Below are 23,728 nucleotides of genomic sequence, written 5' to 3' on the forward strand. Positions count from 1 at the left end.
AAATGATGGATGGGAAACTTAGAAGAAACTATGAGGGAAAGAAAAAAAAAGAATGGTGGGATAAGAAGCAAAGATGATGGGAAATGAAGAGACAGTAAAGGACTGGCTGCCAAAGAAGATAAGATCAAAGAAGCAGCATAAAAAGAAGACATTTAGAGAAGGTAAAAGAGACTTCAGAAAACCCCATAGACAGGATTTTCGAAAAAGCTTTCATTTGCTCAAATATGCTGCCACTGAACTTGATACAAAAGAATTAGATCAAGATGGATCACTTAGGAAAAAAAAAACCACCATAGTAAGATTTTTTCCAAAGAACTGTAGTTTTGTCCCCCTTTATCTTTATGTATGTATGTAAACATACACTTATGCATATATTACTTCCTGGTTGGTGAGGAGTTACTTAATGGCACCGCGTATTTTTTTTTGATGAAACGATATCCTGCAAACAAACAGGGTGTAAGTGACCCCTCCCCACCAATGCCAGTGGCCTGATTAGCGCCTCTTTTCTCAGGTGGTGTGGACAGATCTCTCAAGATTTACCTACCAGCTGTGTAATTCTGCAAAAGCAGCTTTGATCTTCTTCACTGAATTATCCACTTCCTCTTTGATCATCATACGATATCTAGTTAGAGAAACAGTGCAGCGCTGCAAGTCTTTTACTGATTTTTCAATGTTCGGCCCTAAAATAGAAAACAAAAATTGCACAAAAGTCAGAAAGCTGGTTTTGGCTTTTCTGAATGAAGGAGCAGGAATAGTTCAATGTGCTATTTGCCCAGATTAGGATGAAGCGGTTATCCTATTGAAGTCCATAAATCCAACTTTTCCATAGTCCTTCCGTGGTGCTCTTCGGTTTCTAAACATGTTTGCTCAAATTCGTTCCCGAAATCAAGTAAATGTTAAAACAACACTATTAATTCAAATTATTTATTTTTAATTTAATTTAATATAATGTTAAATAGACCATAAATTGTTCTACTTATTTTTGTTATGCTGAACATGATTCTTTTCTCACTTTCCAACATATCTTCAACACATCTCCAACACATATGTGCTTTTTTTTTCCTAGAGGCCTCAGCTGTCTGATCACCTCAGCACACAGCAACCAGGAAGTCAGTTTACCTCTTTTTTTGACTGAATCATCTGTCTTTGTTTCAAGTTGGTTTGTAGCATTGGATGATTTAATTGAGGAAGATTTTGACTTTGGCCTGCCTAGGTTACACTGGAGTTGAACTGATGACTGAAGAGACTCATGCTGTTCTACTCCATTCATAGTCTTTGGGTTTAATTCCATAGATACTCTCTGGTGTTCTCGTTCTTTGTCTGCAAGAAAACATTAAGATAGAAAACAGGGTGTTATAAGATTAAGAAAGATATGAAGACTTATTGTTGAGTCTGAGTGACTTTATGTTTATACACTGGAAAAAAAAATCAAGTTTTTTTTTCTTTTTTTCTTTTTTCTTCCTCCCCCCCCACCCCGGCATGCATTCTACAGAACCTCAGAAAGCAATGACAGAACAGAAACAAAATGGTTTTGGTTATTAAACACTAATCTGAACACATCTATGTTTCAACAGTCTAAAAAGAAAAACCTATTAAAAAAAATCAACTCTTCCATGCTGATCTGAAAAAATACCTCATAACATAGAAAGCATACTACCAATTGTAATCTTTGCCCAAATATTAGAGAACAGAACTAGAGAGGAAGTTTGCTGTGCAAATCATGAGACTTTAATGTTGAGAGATAGATAGGTATCTATATCTATCTATATATCTCACACAAAAAATGTTCATCATTTAATCAGCATTTTAAAAGCACTGATTAAACATTCCTACCTGAAATACTTACCTTGCCTGACTACAGATTTCTGTCAAAAGCAGCTGCTAAGAGGGACCAAGCAGGAAATGAAACAATGTCAAAGATTAGGCTCCTGGGTTCAACAGCTTCAGAGGGATAAGATAATGCCTGAGCCTGTTTGACTGCCACAAGACGAGCTGGTTTACTCTTTCCAAGACTCCAAAGGGATTCAAGATATCAGCATCATGACAGAGGGACAAGCAGCCAAAGAATGGCTATGAAAACTGACAGGCAAGGCCAGCTATTATGCCACTGTGAATTTTAGTTAAGGAAACAAGCATAGAAAATGATTTGTGTTAACTCATTTTTCTAATCTTTGTACTCTGATGAATGAATGATAGTTCGTTCTGAAGATGCTCTTTATGCATCACTTTATTCAGCTGATGTTGTGTGGTGTCTGGAGAAAGAGGGCTTGTCAGATTAATAGCTGGATTATAGCCCACAGAGTGGGATTAACACTGCTGGGACTGAGGGATACCACCTGGACAGCTCCAGGATATCAGCTAGTGACTTCTTTGTGCCCTGGCTGGGCACACTAGGGAGGGTATAAAGTACATCTTGGTATGTTTCCATGGCAATCACATAACACCAGAGGAACAAGGAGGAACACCAGTGCCCACATTTCTAAAACAGCTTTTGTTTATGGGCTTTAAAAGGTGAGTCTGCAAACAGAAAAAGTATCTTACATAAAATAGTATGCAAGATAATATCTAAAGAAGTTAAAGAAACCTGTGTATCTGTGAAAGCAAGAAACACCAGGTATGAAGCACTCTGAACATATCAAAGGTTCAGTGCACATACCAGTCACACACAGCCAGGAACTTTGTTCTGAGATAACTGCCATTAGCCTCGCACAACCCTGGCTGCATCTCACACTAATGCAGATAGCTTTGATTTATAAAGAATGTTCTTTCTACTGTCAGTTGAGGCTGGCCTTGTTAAATAACTCCAACAGATTGTTAGAAACAAGCAGTCTATCAGCTAAGCTATAGAGAAAGGCCAGAGCTATTGGGTTCTGTCCCCAAGATTAGCTCTTTTGAAATTTGTTGTTAAAGTGCAAAATTTTTATTTACTGCATTTAATTAGCAGCTTTGGTATACTTGTCAAGACAAATGACAAACTGACAGCTTTTTGCCTAAAGAAAGTCATCTAGTACAATGGTAATACTCTAAAAACTTTTTAATCATCTTTTGACTGCAATATACTTTGACACTGTGTCTTCCAAAATGACACACAAGCTACTTTGAAACCCAGCAGCCAGATGACCAACATAGCCTAGCAAACAATATCTTGGTATGCTGCAACTGAACTTTCAAATTTGATTGAGGGCAGTCAACACAATTAAAAATAGATTGAGAAAGTGTGCATCAAATCTCTGAAGACTTGGGCCAGCTAAGAAGCATGTATAACAAAACCTACGGACAAAGTCTCTTTCAAATACTTGAAAGAGAAGTCAAAAGTTTGGGTAATAGTAGCTACAAGTAAACTGTTGCAGGGTTCAGTACGTGGTGGCTTGGATCTTCAGCACTAGTCTAACGTGATCTCTGCTGTATTAACAGTCAAGTATTACCAGACCTGCCAGTAATGGCATTTTCTCTAGCAGGTCTTGATTCCCTGTGGGAAAAAAAGCAACACAAAAAAGCAACAGCTAAAGTCTTCTCAGAAAAAGAATGATGGAATAATGGCAAGAAATAAGCAGACCTGAACTAAAAGTAATAGCCACATGTTCTCCCCTATAATTTTCTAGCATGGGACACATTATGGAGAAACACCAGCTATACTGCATCCTCCTTTCGGGTCCCTGAAGCCCCTTCCAGGCAGCCAGGATTTTATGGCTCTGAAAGACCTAATCTCACAGACTGTGCACCGGTATAAGCAAAGCTTCAATCTCATGTTCCTCATGGGGAGGAAAGCATAAGGGACTGTCAGCAGACACCTGACTGTGATCCTTCTAAGCTGTGAGCTGTCTGACGGCGACGGTCAAATGACTACAGTAACATTAATTTGATAGGGAAGGAACCAAAACAAACACACCAGCCAAGGACAAAACAAAGGAGATTACCACACAAGAGGGAGCAATATGAAATGGGTGCACTTTGGTCTCACTTCAGCGTTTCAAACTGCTTTAGAGCAATCTGTGTGACTTGCTCAAAAACCACAACTGCTGGCCCCTGAGGGGTCCTGATCACCCCTCTCTTCTATTTAGTTCCATGCACAAATTTAGCAATATGTACGTAGGTGGCTTTTGACCTTAAGAAAGTAGCTATTATACTGGCTGCAAAAAGAAGGATTCTAGTGCAACTGAAAGTGAAGAAGAAACTCTTTTCTTCTCTGTATTAAGCAAATTGTCAGGAACTTATTTTACTGTGCAAGGGAAACGTGAATATTAAAGTTTCAAGTTTTCCTTTCTCTCCATTTCCTTCCCTTTCTTTTCTGCCTTTTTCTTTTATTTTCTCCCTCTCTCCCCGTTTTTGAAACAGGGGATATGTGTAAAAGTTTATAAAAATTGTAAAGCTATGGTAATCTTATTTGTCACTTGTAAAAGCAAAGAAAAATTCTGAGATACTTTTTGCCCTTGGCATGTACAACTCTACACTGTATCATGTCAAAGAGCAAAAAAAAAAAAGGACTCAATCCCAATACCACAGAAAAAGATCACTAAGAGCATGGGTACTCTTCTTGCATTCAGGTCTGTTACCCCCTAGAAAACACTCCCCATGCATGAACAGTTCAGTCTATGTATCTTTGTTCATGCATGTATTGTTTCAAAAAAAGCAACTCTAAGAAGTTTGACATATAAATATATCACAAATGTTTACATCTTGCAGAATAAGTGGCAAGAATGCTTTTAGTATTATGGAAATGCAGAATTTTCTAGCTTATGGCATATTCTATCCAAAGTAAGTGGGAGTATTTAGCAAGGGTGGGAAGAGTATCTCCGATCCTTTGCGAGGCACCAAATTCTTAGGACAAAATTTCTCAATAAGTAGTTCGTCTATTTGGCTGCTATAGGTTACAGAGTTTTCATTTAATTAATCAGAGGTTGGCAGCACCAAAGTCATCTGGAAGCAGCAGAGAATTCATTTCAGGAGTTATGCATTTGGCACATTCCTTTAAAATGAAGTTTGAGAGCTGTATTTGCAACCACGGAAGAAGGGATTTCAAGGAAAATTCTTTTAATGCAATCTTACACATTGCTTAAGACACAGGAAGAAAATACTAACAGCAGCAATAATCTAGGGCTGTCAGAAGTTTGAAATGCAAAGAGCTGAAAAACCATTACCAGTACTGACAGCAATTAAATACGAGCTTTTTGAAAGGATACTTAAGGCAAAAGCTTTCACAGAGCCTCTGCCCCAGAGGAGGCTTGTTTTCATTGATGTTGCTATAATGATAACTCTGTATCTACTACAACCCAGTGGGGAAGAGCTTTCTCTGTTACTGTCCCCCAGAGTTCAGAATCAATATCTAGCCCCTAGCAGAAACGCGTGTGTACTAAGAGGCTATCAGACCGCCTTCCCTCAACGCAAAGGCCCTCCCTTCCCTTTAGGGAAAGCCAGTGGAGATCTGCTGCGACTAACCTATTCAGGGAAGATGGGAAAAAGAAAAAAATGGACTAGTCTGGACTAGGCAATAAAGAAATCCTGTAATATGCCACAAGCTCATACTGCTTTCTAACCATTTTCTAACCCTGCATTCTTCTGTATTTATATCTGTAATATTCTGTATCAGCTGGGCCTCTAATTATAGTTTGATCCTTTAGTCTCTAGAAAAAAAGACATTTTGCGAGGAAACATATTGCAAGGTGAATTGTGCCCAGATATAGATCTACTTGCATGACTTTAATAGCTACGTGCTTTATTTTGCACAAACACTTCTCTCCAACTTCTTTTTATTGTATTCTACTTCATGGCAATAAAAATACCATGATCTTTATGTAAATGGGGGCTTGGCTATTGGCAGTTAAAAAGGTGTCTTGTGCCAGATGAACTGACCTGTGATTACTGGACAGACCAGCGCTGACTCTACAAATCCTGAGCCTTTGTTCTCAAGAGAAGCGGCTTCCAGTTTCCGATGGGCAGAACCACTGCAAGAGTTATCCTTAGAGCATCCATTCAGATGACAGTCATATATTCCCTGGGGCTCTTGAGATGCCTTCTCAGGTCCACCATTCTTGTTTTTAGGATCTTTATTGCCTTGGTGCTGTTTAGATTTGCTTCTTTTTCTCCTATTGTTCTAAATGGAGAAATATTGTGAGAACACAAACATCACTCAGTGCAACTCATTAAGCTCAAAATATAATCAGTAATTTGTCCATGCTCTTAAAATGCCATACAAGTGACATCAGTGTAATGCAATTTACAGGCCATGCTGTGCTATACAACACATTGCATCTGTTCAGCTGAATACATAAACTGTTTCAAATAAAACCTGAAGCCCCAAACTGGTTTTCCCCTTCCTTCCACACAAAATACTTGCATTGCAAAATGGTAACAGGGCCTCTGCTAAGACGCTGCTCAAAATGTTTGCAGTCGCTTAGGACAAGTGGTTCCTAACCATTCAGGGACATCCACGCAGTAACATGGACAAACCCTTAAGGCATCACTCCAATCAGGTAGAAAGTGCTCACCGAGGACATAGGCTGGCCACTGCTACTGTAGCTTTCCAAACCATAAAGAGGAGCCTCCATGACAGTGACTCACAGGGCAGCCTCCTGGTACAGCTCCGGCTTGGAGATACATAAGCATGAAGATCATATCCCAAATATATACTTGAAGTATCTGACTTGATAGTGTCACTAATGCACGACTCCTAATGGATGACTCCTATGCATAAGTTATTTTTACACCTGGCAGCAAAAACTCTAGCACTATAAGTGGCTGTGACTATCCAGGATACAATTGCTTATTAAAAGTGTTACTGCACATGGGCTGTTTTGGGATTCATTCTATACTTGTTCAAGGTCTAGCTCCCACACACATGTACACACACGTGCTGTCCCAGAAATTCTCTCAGAACACTAATGAACAGGATTAAAAATAATACACACATTTGCTTTCAAGTTATTCTGACTACAGGTGTGAATGAGGTCACCTATGTTAGCAAAGGGAGACAAAGTACTGGCCAAAATAAAAGTACTACATTCAACTACAGACAGCTGATAAATGGTCTGAATGCTTTGACTCTCAAGAGCAAGTTCTTACCTTCTTTTTCCCTGTCATATTCCATTCCTTTAGAACCTGAGTTGCGCTGCCTAGGGAAAGGAAAGATAAAACATTTCAACAAAAGTTCAGCTATGAAAAAGAACAAGTGTGTTCAAGAACAGTTTCTAGTCTCCTAGCTGGGCAGCACTTCCATTTGTTGTTGCAAATTCTCTTATGCAGCGAGAACAAAATGAGAACTGCTGTCTTTCTCCTTTTTAGTTACCCATTTTATTTGGTTACACTACGTACAGTGGATGGGCTACTTGGCACTAGTGTTTTTTATGACCTTCATTCCACAAAGTGATTAAGTGGGTGCCTAACTTAAAGCACTAGCATAAACCCCAGAAAAATCAACAGTCAAAGCTCTTGCCTGAAAAGGGAAGCATCTCAGCATCCTAGTATAAACACTGGGTAAACTAGATAGTCCACCCTGACTCTAGAGCTTCTGAAAGTTTAAAAATCTTTTGGCATTTTTATCATATACTTCCTATGTGTTATCTGTCATATTCAGAAGACATAAGAACATAAAAATGAAGACTTAATTAGCATCCAAAAGAGTAATTTTGTGGACTCCTGCAGAAATTCTGCATCACACAAACACACTAAACATAGGCCTCGCAGAAAAGAATGGTTAAAATTTATATTGAAAAATGATTACAATTTTGTATACTTGAAATTCTGTCTGCCAGCCCTAATGAGTTGGTTAGATAAATTTATGGAACAAAGCAAGCAGAGCCTTGGTCAGACCAGTGCCAGCTGCCATGTTAGAAGAAAACTCTTCTGCATCTAGTTAACATCATTATTTTGTTTTCCTGGACCCTAAAGCTGAAAATAGATGCTCATGGTAAGCATGCAGTCTGAATCATCATCCAAACTACTACGGCAGTATCTGCCACAATAATCCTTTTAATCGCAACCAGGTTAAAGGTCTTCTGCTTGAATTTAAGAATCAGTTTACCATCACTGCATAATTCTAATAAATATTCACTTATTATCCTTTCCAAATAGGTTTCATACTCAGCCATTCTTCTCACTCATTTCAGTGAGCTCTTGACGATATTAGTATTAAGAAGTAATGCTGTTTTCAGACCACCATGAGTTGTCAACTTGTATTCAGCCAAAGACGTGTGAGGTGTTCAAAGGTACCAAAATTATTTTTCTATCACAATAATCCAGATCCAAGATTATCTGGCGAGTCTATCACACACATTAGAAGAGATTACGTGTCTTGCTAGCAGTGCTAAGCCTAATTTGTTAAATGTGAAAAATGTGTTAATTTGTGAAAAAAATGTGTATGGAATCCATCAAAGCCATATTTTGTTTCCTAGATGACAAGACAATGCAGACAGAAGGCTAAGAAAACTTCTATTATGTGTATAACTATACATATATCTATATTTAGTTATACACATACATACTTACATACATATAAACAAAATACCCTCTCCTAAAGGTATGCTATCTTTTAACAGACACCATATTTCAGTATGAAGAAATAAGCCCAGACATTTGCTGCCCATTTTACTCTGTGCTGCTGAAAATATGCGATTTCACTTGACAGCTTTGTTAACTGTTTTCACAGTACCAACCAACACTCTTTTTGTGTTGGCTGGTGTTGTCTTAGCTTTGCTTCCCTCAGCTTCCCTGTGAATACTATGCACCGTGAGGGTTATTTAAGGGATTCACCCAACTAGCCCCAGTTTCCTCTTGTTGGAAATGCACTAACTGTGCAAATCCCAAAACTCTCATTTGAACACACCAGTATATTTTCTTGAACACATCTACAAAGCAGCTGAACAGACTTTCTGATCATGCTTAATTAGGTAAACACTAACATAGTGTTCAAATGTTTTACTTGCTATTTTATTTAAATCAAATTTCACATATAGAAGTAAAATCATAATAGAGACATCACCTATATGCCACTCCAGATACGAAGCAAGATAGGAGCTGATCTCAGGAAACTAAATTTGAACATTTCTTGATTCAGCATTCAGCACCTCTGAGAGAAGCATTAAATGAAGGTGCTCAGTCTTTTCACTCAGCATCGCTGTCCCCATGTTTTTCATTGCATGTGGCAATGAGTTCTCTGCGATTGTGGTATTTCAATCTTAGCAATTTTTGCAATTCGCATGAAAAGATACTCAAAGTACTCCACAGTGGCAGCTGAATGGACACATGTCTTTTCTCATGCTGTTTCCGGACAGTAACAAATATTGGCTGTTTTCAAATGCTCACTTGCAAAGACTTCTGAACTCAAGGCACAATGATCATAAACTAGTGAAGTTCAAACAAAGATCATTTGAACTCAGGTTACAACAGCTTGGCTTTTCTTCAAGACTTTGTTGCTCTCTTGCAAGGCTTGCTTTTGTCCTGTTTCTTCCCCATAGCAGATGATGACACGTGGCTATGAAAGCATTTCCCCTTTTGAGGAGCCATTGGAAACAACTCAAACTACAAGCGAGCAATGGTAACTTAAGACAAAATAAATTGAATGAAAAGAACTTACTGAATAACCCTGGAGCAACCCTCCACTACTTTCCCCAGGACATACGTTACAGGAAAACAAAATCATTGTTAATTAGATGCATTACATTTTCCTTTCTCTCTCTGTGTGTGTGTGTGTGTGCACAAACTCACTCCAATTTCCATACATCTATCAGAGCCTGACTATCTATCCAGAAGCCTGAATCAAGAGGCACCGTAGAGATCTGACGGAAGAATTCTGATGCATTTATAATTAGTCCAGTTTGCTTGCATCTGCTTTTTGCATATTGGTAAGTAATTCCTAGTACATCATGATGCTCTTTGGCCAATATATTTTAGTAAATTAATCCAAACCAAATCCAAAACTATTCTGAAGTAAAATAGATATGAAATAAGCAACTTGATGAGATGGCAAATCAACACTATGAGGCATTTTTGAGATATAGAGGGCTTATGAGACCACTGAACTTCTAATATCTTTTAAGCAGCCTCAAGCTACAACAATTTTGAGAGGATTTGCTCATGGTATGCTATTATTCCTGCAAAGGGTTTCTTACAGACTTTGGTGAAAGTTCAAAATACTTGCCATTATATATTCATCAAAAAAGTGTTATTTAAATACAAATGACCTTTCATTAGAGATGGTCTCATGATGCAAAATACAAACTCAGATCCAGATTTAGAATGGCTCGGACTTTCAATGGAGTCTTGGTTCAGCCATTATAAATGTCAAGGCTATTTGCAAAATTCAGATTGAGGTTTGAATGTCAATGTATGCATCAAGTTCAGAGGTTTAGAGGCCTGGTTATCTGCTTCAGAACTATCCCCAATTCTTATTAGTTACTGTATCTTCAATAGCGAATCATGTTCTGACATATTTACTTTAAAGAGCATTAACTTTCATGCAGAATAAAGGTCTGCAACAAGAATGGCACCAAAAAATAGCAAAGTCAGGTAGAACAGATAAACAGCCACGTCAAACTCATACTGTGAAGAAGCAAAAACACAGACAGGAGGATCAATTATAAAAAAAATGAACTTTCTAAGTGTCACAATCATCTGAATTTCAGCAGAACAACAGAATATATTTTGAGCCACTAGAGACAATGAATACTTTAGCATGCAGTTGAATCCCTCGTGCCTTAGTGAAAAAGGTACACTGTACTCACCATCCATGAAAGCTTGAACAGCCTTGTCTACATTGTTATCAAACTGCTGCAACACCAGAACTATCTCATTATTGCTTTTGTTCGGAACAATTGATCGGATTGCATTGATCTGGAAGGGAAAAAAAGGAAGACAATAACATATGGGTTTATCATACTCCTTTAGACAAAAAGGCACCTCTGTGCCAATGCATGTTTATATAAATGCATGTTATACATGACTTGCTTACAAGTATACAACAATGTGTCTGTATGAAGCAATACCATACCCTCCCTACCTGGCCCATGCCAAATAATGAAAACAATTTCTTCAGGAGACCAAATCACAGAACCAAAGCGAGCCTGGAACCAAATCCTACCCTCAGTCACAGCAGGAGAACTAGTTTAACTAAACTGACAGAATTTGGCCTTATGCTTCTTTCCTAAATGTTCTATTTGCTGCCATCTGACTTGACAAGACATATCACCTCTACAAACTTAGAGAGTACACAACTACTTCAACAAGGCTGTTGCATGGCCTTGCTACATCAAAGTTATAATCAGTGTTTTTTCGACATCTGGAAAACAATCATATGCATGAAAATAGTCACAGGCTAAAAGAAAACTATCATTTTTAAAAGCTCTAGTGGCTGCACAGCATAATTTCAGTTTGCTGTTCCATATATATGTGACCAGGAAACTTGTGTAACAAAATCCTGAACAAAGGACAGGGGAAGCCAAATGCTTCCTTCAGGAAACTCTGCTGATGGATGAGGTGTTACACCCACAGATGATTCTGGCATGCCATGCTTCAGTTTCACAGCATTTGCTATTGCTGTATTGTCTTCAGCATCCATTTATACCAAATGGCAATACAACCCATTATGTTTTAAATAAAATATTTCTACTGGAATCATGTTGATGATTTACTTTCTCATGCCCATGTAATATAGCTGAAAGTAAATAGTTACACGAAAGTTAATTACTATATTAACACTAGACAAGCTTTACTAGTTAGTACCAAAATAAAAATACTTGGTTAAATGTAATTAGTAAAACTAACAAAAGCCTATGGTAGTACTCTGAAAAAAACAAGAGAATCAGTGCCAAAACCAGTCTAGTTGTTCCAAATCAGCTTTTTGAGCTTCATGTCAAGCTATCCAGCATGTATTTACTATTAGAAACTTGTTATTGCACTACAAATGTTTATCCGGCACCCTTCTTTGCCATCTTTCTGTGGGAATACATCCTTGATTAGGGTGTACTTTATTTACTGCATCACAGTGTTGTCATGCTAATTTCTGATTGTGAAGCACTGGGGGTCTTTTTATTGTACTGTGAAATATAATTGTGAAAAAATAATATGCGAGTATAGGTCTGTTTAAAGGAACTAGGCTGGCTTACATGATGAGAGCATTCACACTACCTTGTCTTAGCTGTCAGAACAATCTTTCCAGATTCCCTTTATGGAGTCTCCATCAGTGGAGACACCAGAAGGTGATTTAGAACACTTAAGTACTCAGATTTATGACCAAAAATCTTATTTTGCTGTAGTACGTTCACCCCACTCCTCAACCACTGTATTTCCCTGTCCCTTACACTAACATAAGCTGTGACTCATTTCAGGTTCTGTTACTGCACAGTGACTGAGGGCTCTGATTCACAATGCCTGCTGGACTTCACTTCAGCACTGCAAAAGATTGATTCTTGCTTCAGCTAAATCTACAGAGGATCAAACTTCCTGGAGGATGCTTTCTAGATGAGCTCATCTCTCCCACTGTGTAAGGAAGGCCACTTTCTGACTTCAGCACACAACTTCAGTACATCTACTTACTACGATTTACTCTGCTCCTGTCCATCACCCTATCACACATCTCTTTGCAGCTTCACATTTGCCCACAATACATTTCAAGTAGCAAGTCTAGCCTTGGACAACTCAGGCCACAAGCATAATTTAGAGCGCAGTGGAGTTAAATTCCTTGTCTACTTCCCAAGGACCCTTTCCACAGGCCTATCTAATCATTTGTCTGATGTTGCCACCCTATGACTGGGCAAAGCTTGCCCACAAGCTAGGTCCCAGCCCAACAGCTAGCTGCTTTGGAGTCTCTAGTAAACACAAGTAACTTTATGTTGGAAGTTCAGCCAGGCTAGGCTGTCAACTGGACTGCTTGAACCAGACACTGTTGCTGCCAGAAACTATCCAGAAAATCTCTGTCTGCTCAAGGTTATCTCTTCAGCTGATGTGTACGCATGGGGAGGGAAGTAGCAAGTATAGCTCTCTATGCACTGCAGGCATTCAAGTGAAAACCAACCCAAATCAACAGGATGTGCAGAGAAAGCCCTGGAAAAAGGAGGTTTATTCATCTTCTGATTGTGGGCAGAGGCATACTATTTACTGATAAAGCTGCCACAAGTATGAACTGACCTGGCTCCATAACAATGAAAGCTGGCAAAGACACTAGGGTAGAGCAGCCACAAACTGCAGTCCATTTTATGTTCAAGCTGGTAGTTGCCAAACATTTCCACCATGTGGATTACATCTTCATATTCTCACAAAAAGCTCCCCTCTTCTTTCACAATCATGTGGATCGTCTCTCTGCCTACTCAAAATTGCATAATCTCCTTGTGGCAACTACTTACAGGAAAAATAGTAAAAGGAAATATCTAGTGTATTCTAACCGTCTTTAAATATAAGCATGGGAATTTCATATGGCTTCTAGGTCCTTCTTTGCCATGAAGCGTCAAGAAGCATCTGGAAACAACAAAGTGAGGCCAAGACCACAGGATGGATCAGGCAACTCGCCACACACGGCAGTTTGGAAACTTCTTAGAGACATTAAGAAGAACATCTGTGGGGTGGAGAACACTGACACACAAGAACTCGACCAGGCAGACTCTGTTTTAGACTACAGAATCTACTGAAGACTTGCTGTTTGCACTGTATGGTCTTTTTTAAGACATTTTTGATTAATAGTAAAACCAGAATTAAAAGCTGAACTGTGCTTCATCCGACAAGTACTATGATTAAATACAAAAAGGTTATGGAAACATCCTAGTTGTGGAGATAACCCAAAAAAAGCAAGATGATGATCTTGGGAAGAATACTCGCCAATACAGAAAAAAGAAATTAAGCATATGACCAACACTGTGGACACAGTCCCGTTTTACTTGGACTATATAAAAATTCGATGTAGGGAACATTAATGTACTGCAGCGCTCAACAGTTCTACTGCCAAAACCCAACAATATCCTTTGTTGACTGTTGTACAAAATATACATTTGTTTATCTTTCCATTTAGAAAATAAAAAAGTTAAGAAATTTCATGAAAAAATTCCTCAGGAAAAGAACATCAGATTGCAAAGTAAAGCACCCAGGACTTGGGAAATTCCAAATCAGAAGTTGCTTACACTTTCTTAATCTGCTTCCTTTGTGTATGTATGCTGTGATACCCAGGACTTATCTACAAGTTGTTAGTGTTTCTGGTTTCCAGATTTCTGCAGTGACTTCTGTACGATAAGATAGATGAAAACTAAAATTTGCAACCAGTAAGATATGTCAATATTAAGGGGGGGGGGGGGGGAACCTGCTCTGTTCAGAAACAACAGAAGTAAATATAAACCAGAATTCTCACAGAGGAGAAATCCCAAAAGGTTTTGTTCTGAAATAAAATACTTTGTCTTAAAAATTTTTAGGAACAAAGTGGAATAATGTTACCGTATTTTTTCTGGAATTTCAAAGACAGACAGATCTGTGTGCCAGACATCAGGTCTCCAACATATGCACTGTTTGACTGATGTTTTCATCCAGAATGCACTGGAACTATTGTACACAGGCAATGAAAAAGTCAGCGATTTCTGGAGATCCAGAAATTATTGACAAATGGCTACATGTCTCAAATTGTGACCTGACAGTGTATCTGGGAGGAGGACAAAGCGTGTTGAGGGAGACTAGGCCACATGACAGCCTTAACCTAGAAATGCAAATTTCAAGGTCCCTGATATTCCACCTCTTAGTCCTTTCACCCTGGTTTCAAAAATGTGTGCAGATTTTTATGTTTGAAGCTCAGGTCTGTCCCCACATGCAAAACGTGTCCCATATATTTCTGGAAAGGGACATAGCGATACAAAAGAAAAAGCCAAAAGGGAGGGGTAGACAACCTTCCTGACAGCATAAGCCTGACACAAATGCAGTTCTACAGCTGCAGGTCATAAGAGATATCACAGACTGCGACGAATGGAGGCACAGCAAAGCTCCAGGAACACTTGACAAATACAAGATGACAAGTGGGAGATATATTAAAGGGCTGGATGTGAGCTGGATCCAGGCAGCCCAGGTGTGCTGGCTCCCCTCTGGTTCACCTGCTAGTTCAGGTGATAAACCAGCCCTTTTGCTAGTACAGCTATACACAGCAACTGCTTACAAGTCTCCAGCTGCTTGAGAGAAGTCAGTCACCGCCCAATCCAGAAAACTATACAGAGCTCATTTTTATTAAAGGTATGATAGAGTGATTCCAGGGCAGGAGATAATTCCCAACTTTATCTCTCTAAACTTATAGTCCTCAAACTTACCATGAATGTCCATCTTCACAACATGTAAAGCAACAGATTATGGAACTAGAGTAATTCAATATTGTATGACTTCTCATCAACAAATTCCTTTTTAACAATATTTAACATCCTAAAGGATGAAAAAAAGTATAAGAGCCAAAGAATCTCCTAACATGCAGTGATACTGCGTTAATACCTAACAGTCTGCAGAACAAACTCACAGCAGTCTACTTTATTAGATTTATTTCTGTGTATGTGGGAGAAAACAGTTTTTTCCTAGTTGCTGAAACCTGATCATAGGAAGAACAACATTACCAGACAGACTACAGGGAAGTCAACTATTTTAACAATTTTGTGAATCATCGTCTCTTTATCCAGTGTAGATTCCCAGTGAACTTCTGTCATCATCTGGATGCTAGACAAGCATTCCGGAACATGAAGAGAATTCAGTAACATACCTTCTGAACCACAGATAATTGTGCTGCTAATGTCAGCATTAGTTGAGAAGCTGTTACTGACAGTAGTTAAATTCTTGGGCTTTCCCTCCTGTAGCCTGACTGGAAAGCACATTTCTTTGTTTACTACTAAGACAACTTGGTCAGGATTTCAGCTTACAAAAGCTACTTTAAAGCAATCACAGATCTAAAATATAAAGCTGTGATCTTGAAAACAACTGTGTACACTCAAGAACATGGAAGGCAGGACCCACATCCACTTAAACCCACAATCCAGAGACCTACCTCCCAAGCATGCATTTAATTCCTGTGAACCTAGCTACTCTTCTGGATAAGGCTAAAGTTAGTTCAAAGTTTAGAAGACTCTTAAACCACTTTTCTGAGCTGAAGTCTTAAGCACACACTTAGCTTGAAATGCTTGCTCAAGCCCTGTTAAAGTTGCTGCAATTTGAGCCAGGTTGTGTCTCATCAGGACCAGAATTCCACAGTCATGAGGTTGTTTTTATCAGTCTCTAACACAAAATGCTGAGGACTGCCCAGAAGTGATATCAAAATTGAAAAAGGTTCCAAGTCCCCTCAGATAAGCTGTTTCTACCCCAAAATAAAAACCCCAAGGTCTGATCAGATATACTAGACTATTTTTCTGAGGATTACTGTTAAACTATAGGCAATCTCACTTGGGGCAAATTTTTGGCTCGCCTAAAAAAAAAAAATTCAGTAACAGCTTACTTCTGAGGAGCATGGCACACAGGAGAGGATGACACTGAAATTCTAACCTCTCGTGGTATCTTACTCGAAGTCCTCACGAACACCCATCTCTTGAGACTTTCCTGATAAGTCAAGCTCAAAAAGAAATACAGCCTGCCTGAAAGTTGTGACAGCAGATTACCTACTCCACACCCAGAACCAAACTGACATTGCTGTGTATTCCTCCGAGTCCTTTAGGTTCTCTGTCAAGTTTCAAACGGTTCCCAGGCAACTGTAACAACATGGAATCAATCGCTGCCTGTTTTCTGCTCTACTCCATCTGCTCCCCCTTGGCATCATCTCAAAGAGGATGTTTCTGGTGAATAAGTAACATATCCGGGGTTCAAATAATTTGTTTATATATTTCTGACATAGTGACAAATTAAACTTCTTTGCTGAAAGCTCACGGCTGTTCTGAAACCCCTGAACACAGCTGCTCTAATCCCCTTGAAGTAAGTTACTATTATGGTCACTTAGTTAGAAATATTTTTACTTATGCTTGGTTAGGAACACTAATGCAGATCCACCTTTACTTTGTACTAAACATTAAGATCAACAGATTTTCTCTCAGTTAGGAGCTAAGTTCATTTAGAAGTATGGTTATCAATGAATACACAGACATTTTCCTACTTTATTTTTACTTTATTTTTTTACTTCATGTCACTAGCAAATCTTTATGTACAAATATACACCATATATACCCAGTGCTACTGAGGACAGGTAGCAGTGTAGTCCACTTTCAACTAGATTAAACCTCCAACTGGGGTTGACCCAAATCCTGCAAGAGGAGCAAGGAAGGAGGGCTGTCTGCAGAACTCTGCTGGTTTCTATAATCTAGGAATTTAGCATTAGCAGATGTCCTGGCTACATTAAGCAGGAAAATGCATTTTAAAAACACTTCATAGCAGAATTTTTTAAGGTTTTGAAAACTCCTACACAAACATATTTCATAAATACAAATTGACTTTGCTGCATTAAGAGCCTATTTCTTACGTCAGAGACATTCTTCCAGAAGCTTTACTAATTGAGTCCATCACAACTCATTGAACAAGTGTTGTTAACATCCCTTTTGAGCAAAATAACAGCTTTGATCAGGTCTGCACCTCTCTTTCCACTACATGACCTGTTTATCACACTGATACCTTTGGATCATTTACCTCCAATAAGCACAAAACAAATTCTACTTGCTGCAGTAAACTACTTTAGGCAATCATCATGGATTTATTATGTTGCTCCTATCCCCCAAATTTGTAAACTAATTAAATGGAAAAAACAGACATTTCAGGAATCCTGAAAGAACATATTAAGAAGTTTGGCTCAGTAAGAACTGTTCTGCTTGAATATTGACAGCACTATTTAGAGACCTGAATCTATGATATCCTTAACTGAAGTTAAATGGCTCATTGACACAAGTGCATTTTGATCAACTTTGCTGGTCTTTGGACTAAGTCCATCTACTTCAACACATGGGCAAGGAACAGCTGTGAAGGAGACCTAGTGAAATCATAGATTGGAAACTATCTGCTTTTGTAATGTATGATTTTAAATTTATATACTACTTCCATTCCTTCCATGAATTCTCCTCTTTTCTTGCATGCTGACTATTGCTTATGAAAACCACAGTTACGGTGCAATGTAAACAAAACTGTGAAACTCCCCAAAACACATCTGAATAAAATTTCCTTCTTGCCGTTTATGGAACAAACCTGCCCATCTGCTCCTACAGCTCCGACACTTGAAATGACAGGTGAAAAAACAGGCCTTTCAGGAGAACTTCACTCCTAACAGAATCTGAAGAAGAAGATTTTCATCTGAATGAGTATTTTGCTAGTTCCAGCTGACACCAGATGTCACTTGTTCAAATATGTGTTTAGACACACAATAAAAATTAAAAAAAAAAAAAAAAAAACAAACCCCAAAAAAACCAGAAAAAAAAAGACAGGCCCAACAGCAAGTCCTGAAGTTTGAACAATTCCTGATATTTCCTTGGATCAAAACCAAGATCACATGCCAGAGCTGAATGGCTATTCTGGGGAATGCCTGATATCCACTCTTCTCTTGTTAAACTAAGAGGGTCTAATTGTTGCAGGAGACAATACATCGCTTGTATTCCTCACTCCAATTGCTGCTTCTTTGGAGGCCTTGTCATTCAGAATCTCAGCACCTCTTCTGGTGATATACTAGGTTAACGCTTGAATATCTCCATTAATTTTATGGAATTATTTTGGATTTAAGCCAATGAGTTTGGCCCATTTTATCCATTAACCCAGTGAACTTTTGTGCATATGATCTGAACTACATATAATTCTCCGTCTCTGATAATCCTGATACTAGAAGACAAGTGCTTAGTTATACTGTATTTTCAGGCACAGAGATGAGTATAATCAGAGGCAAGAGGGAGAGTGGCATAGTGAAGGAAGACTATAGCAATGGTCTGGGCAGAGGGAATTATTCTGAGAGAGATCCTGATGGTAAACTTCTCCTTGTACTAGCTATGCAGGCATGTAACAACCCTTGCGGCTGCTGAAATGCAGAACTTGTGTTATTCCAGAAAATCTGTGGGTTATATGCATGAAAATATGGTAATCAGAACAGTCCTGGCTCCCCACAAGAGTATCACAGCTGCAGGAGCCTCTGCCAACTATGGAAACTTCCATTAGCCTTCCTGACACTGCAGGCCAACATTTATATAAATCTCTCAGGGGGGAAAAGAAAAAAAAGATATAAAATAGAATGTTTAACCTATTGACTTTCTGAACTATTTCAGCTGAAATGCCAAGAATGAATCATACAAGTATCAGCACCACAGTAGCATTCTCTTATGACTCACATTAGGGGTAGGGTCCTACAGAGCCAGTGTGTGAGCATAATGCCCAAAATGTCTGCCTCACATCAGCTTTAGTGGCAGAGGTCTTATTTCCTTGAATAACTAGAAGCTAATCATGGAGAGAACATGGGGAAAGGCCACCATTTAAAAAACCAAAACAAACCAAACCAAAACAACAAACATTTCGCTAAAACTTCATAGGTTCTATACTACATTTTTGTCACAGAGAAACAATGTTCAATTTAAGGAGAAACTTGTATTCTACTTCTGCAGAAACTTACAAGAATAAGTATTTGTGTGCAGATGTACACCTCCTTTGGCTTCATTCTAGTCCTAGCAGGATCAGAGTCTTAAATGTATTACGACCTGCAAGCACTGAGGTAGAAAAAGGGGAGAACTGGGAAGGAACTGTGTTCTCTTCTGTTCTTTTTAACAAGGCCTGCTTATACTTGTGTTGATGGGAATTGATTTGTGGAGCTCAGCAAAAGAAATTTATAAATCTTGGTTTTGTTTCCCGGAAATACTCCCCCCCGCCAAAAGGTGGATAAAAGTAAACATTAAACTCACTGCTTCAATGTTGTGCAGCATGACCATGTTTTGCTCTATAAGTTTTCTAAGTGAGAAAGGGATTCGATTTTGACTCTCTTACCAAGACACTATAAATATGTCTGCTTTTCAAACAAGCAAATGAAGTCCTTATGTTTTAGCAGTCTACGTGAAAATATAATTAAAGCCAACTCAGCAGGACATATCTGTTCAACCCTTTCCTCATATTTCTAGTGCATTACTCAGAGGGTTCTAAAGCTACAGTTGCTTTAGAATTACTCAGTTTGTTGCTGACAGAAAGAACCACCATACTGTAAACCAAATATGAAATGGCAAATGGAGGTTCTGTGCCATTGCAATCTCATTTTAAAACAAGACAAGACTTGTCCACGTGAAATGGCAAACTAAGCATGCTAATTTCTCAGCTGATGTATGTAGAGTTCATGATGTTTATGCTGTTCAGTCACTAAGCCTTTATTTAGTAGGTTATTAGTCTATATTTTCCAGAATAAAAACCAGCGATTTTGCAATAAAATGTTAATTGCTGTTTAACTGAGTTTTCACTTTGCCATAGGGATTTAGTGGCACTAAATACTGATGGAAGATACAGGAATAGAGAGAGGAACTATTTATAACAGTGTATTGATTCAATTATTTTCCTGCCTTAAAATGTATATGCTCATAAACATTTGATTTCAGATACTCCCAGCAGATATCAGACTTGGAATAGCAGATATCTAGTGTGAATAAAGGTCCTGTTGCACGTCTTCATTCTTAAAATAGCAAAAGACAAACGGATGATTTGTAAAATCCTGCACTTGTAAAACTGACTAAATTAATAAAAAAATTCAAGCTACACAGTAAATAGGCAGAACTTCAATTGATTTACTGAGTTGCATTTTGAGAGTTACTGTAATTTACCTTCCAGCACTCTGGCACTAGGGAATAGGATTTGATGACATTACTTTCTACCGCAAAATCCATCATGCTACTCAGTATTTAAATCCTGTGCTGTTACTAAGGTCTAAGGAAGATACTCATCACCGAAATACAGATTCATGTTGACATGCTAATCCTCAAGCACAATGAGTGATTCAGGAGTTAACAACAAATATGAGGAAAAACTACTCAAAAATCAGGCACCTGGGCAGTGCAACAGGTAAGAAGTTGTTTCCCATCAGGGGATATGAAAGTTCTACATCATTTTGAAAGCAAAGAAAGTGAGTAAGCAGCAAAAGATGGACACAACAGTCTGAACAGGAACTCATTCCCACCTGAACTACTCAGTATAAATCTTCACTTGCTATGCTGTTTCCTCAGCAGCTTCATTCATGTATTGGTGAGCAGGTAACTGTTAACTGTTCTTTCAGGAAACATCATTAGCAAACTGAAACTTGAGGAAACCTAGTTTCAGGCTCAGTAGTTGTCATGGTTCATCAAGTCTTTATAAACCAAGTGTGATGTCTAAGCCATTAACTACTAGTCATGATCAGTTCTGAGAAATACATTACGCGACTGAAAAGTTCATTATTTGTGAACTCGGAAGCAAAACAGCAAGTTAGCTAAAAATCTGACTACTGACCTCTAGTTCAAGGCTATTTCTTTTCTCTGCCATGTGGTGGTGTGTTATATTACATCTTAATTCTCTATCACTTCCTGGGACTTTTCTGGATTGGAAAGCCACATTTACAGTACCTTGCACAAATTCCTCTGGCCAAATGATGTTTTCCTTGTTATCTGTCCGCCTAATTGCAAAACTGAAGTTTTGAATTGCAAAATTGCTGAGTAATTTTTTCTGTCAGCTCAGGAAAAGAGTTAATCCAAGGAATCATATACCAATTTTTATTCTTTTCCTTTCCATTGACAGGCTTAGAGAGAAGAGAATATTTCATGTGCCTGCTGCCCTGCAGGACATGTAATGTGCTACAGGCAGGTCCTATGATACAGTGGAAGATGACTACATTTCTCAGTTTCACATTGCCCCCAGTGTTCTGCATTTCCTTGATATTTAATCAGTCTTGATCCTTTCTCCTTGTGCATCTTTCATGAAGTGAATGGGCCTAATCAACTTTTCACTGACACCTGGACAAACCTGGGCTCACTGACAGAATTGGATTCTGGCCTTTAACATTTATCACACTGCCTTAAAATCTGTATCAGAGAGACCCATTGGGCTTAATAAAGCTGTAAATCAAGGAACCCATTAGCCTTCTCTGAAATTCCTGAATGCAAAGCTCCATCTGTCTTCCCAAACATGAAATAGAACAAAACCTGATTTTATAAAAGACGATTCAGGTGAATTCTCAAAATCTTGGCTTCTTTTAAAATACAACTCCATCATGTTATACTCCTACAGTCTTCCCACTTTTCTCTCTCTTCTTTTTTCTTATTCTTTGAAGATGTCCTGGTTTCCTATTTATGTTGGTGAGGAGTATCTATGGGTTAGATTGTCTCTTCACAATCTGCCTGCTGGGAGTCACAAAAGATCTCCTGACCTACCTCATGTTTGTATATTCATTAGCTTTAGGTCCTTTACTGCTCCTGAAAGGGTGGTGAGGCTCTAGCACTAGCCAGGATACGGAGAGGACATACTCAAGCACATAGAATGCAGTTAAAAGCAGAGCTACTTACATAGGAGGAAAAAAAAAATTCTACTCTTTTCAGGTCCTGTAATTTTAGGAATTGCCTTTAAGTAGTACAGGTATGACATTTTTGGTCAGAAAAATTCTTTTTTAAAGGGTGTGTTTCTTCAAAGATTGTATTTTGTACAGCAGCTATCATGACAAAGTGCTATTCTCCACAGCATCAGCGTGCACAGGAATCACAAAGGAGTAAGAGAAGTCTATCTGACAAAACATTGCCTCTTTGCAGAAAAGCAAAAATGTTTCTCATCAACCAAGATTAATATACTAATCCTATCAATACCTGCCTGTGTACTTAACTTCATGCACAGAGTCAATGCGTATTAAAGTTAAATATGTGAACAGTGTTTGAGGAGCAGGGATGAAATATGTATGCAAATATCATTTTAATTTGAACTGTACTGTTACTCGAACCTACCTTTTCCTTGATATTTACAGGAGAATTGATTTCTGCCATCTCTCTTCAGGTGAGAATATTGTCTATGAAAAGAGAAAAAAAACCAAAGAGATTCATTTGGAGGTTTTAATCCCAACCTGTCAAAGCTACACTTATAAAGACTAATCACATCTGCTTACCTATAAGCAGTAGAGAAACATGAGAACACTTGATGTCCTACACAGCAGTGCTCAATCTTGCCAAAAAGCAAAGCTAGTCCAAATTTCATACTTTCCCCAGATTAGTTCTGCAAACACATTTTAAAAATGCCTCATAGTTATGAATTTGGATAGAAGGGGTATCACGCTTCTCCCAGCCATGTCTCTTGGACCCTATTCATTATTACTTGGTACCTTGGAGGCTTTAAAGAGGAGGAATACCTTAGACGAACTCAACAGCTCCTGTTTTCTCATTCACCAGCAACCTCAATTTTTGCCAGAAAATTTGTCTGAAGCCAAGAGGTTAGGCTGACAAGTGCTGCATGGCTGGGTTTTTTTTGTGGTGGTTCCCCACCCCACCCCACCCCCCAAAAAAACCCCCTAATTCAGAGGATTTAGCCACACAGCTCCTATTGAAACAGTGTCTGTAATTAAATCTCCAAGTCTGCTCTGAAAACTTGGGCACATGAATGGAATTTGCATGTGATTAAGAAACCCTGCAATATGCTTTCTATTTCCAGTTATGTGGCTGGGCAAGTGAGAGACACCGTACCACATGATGAAGAGTTAACACAGGGAAGGGAGTCCAGTTGCCTAATCCTGCTTCCATCAAAACCAACTGCTTTAGACTTCAGTAAGGAACAGGCTTGAATCTTCACATTTTAAAATTAAGTCACA

The 23,728-nt window shown here is 38.6% G+C and overlaps 2 protein-coding genes across 7 annotated transcripts in view; one reads left to right on the top strand and one right to left on the bottom strand.

The window, feature by feature from the left end:
* Positions 1–1,153, top strand: part of KCTD18 (potassium channel tetramerization domain containing 18) — a 39,126-nt gene extending 37,973 nt beyond the window's left edge. For both annotated transcript variants that reach the window (XR_012674149.1, XR_012674150.1), the window contains one exon: positions 1,067–1,153. The gene's annotated coding sequence lies outside the window, so the exon portion shown is untranslated. The remainder of the gene's footprint in view (positions 1–1,066) is intronic.
* Positions 1–23,728, bottom strand: part of SPATS2L (spermatogenesis associated serine rich 2 like) — an 86,808-nt gene that overhangs the window by 22,873 nt on the left and 40,207 nt on the right. For 4 of the 5 annotated variants that reach the window (XM_075153576.1, XM_075153571.1, XM_075153574.1 and 1 more), the window contains 6 exons: positions 22,875–22,936; positions 10,716–10,824; positions 7,060–7,109; positions 5,851–6,091; positions 1,120–1,320; positions 545–680 (listed from right to left, as the gene is read on the bottom strand). In XM_075153576.1, coding sequence (XP_075009677.1) covers positions 545–680; positions 1,120–1,320; positions 5,851–6,091; positions 7,060–7,109; positions 10,716–10,824; positions 22,875–22,913 — 776 coding nt within the window. In that variant the 5' untranslated portion in view covers positions 22,914–22,936. Of the gene's footprint in view, positions 1–544; positions 681–1,119; positions 1,321–5,850; positions 6,092–7,059; positions 7,110–8,974; positions 9,355–10,715; positions 10,825–22,874; positions 22,937–23,728 lie in introns of those variants that run through there. The other variant, XM_075153575.1, reaches the window with a different exon arrangement.

Source organism: Calonectris borealis, chromosome 6, assembly GCF_964195595.1.
Source record: "Calonectris borealis chromosome 6, bCalBor7.hap1.2, whole genome shotgun sequence".
NCBI lineage: Eukaryota > Metazoa > Chordata > Aves > Procellariiformes > Procellariidae > Calonectris > Calonectris borealis.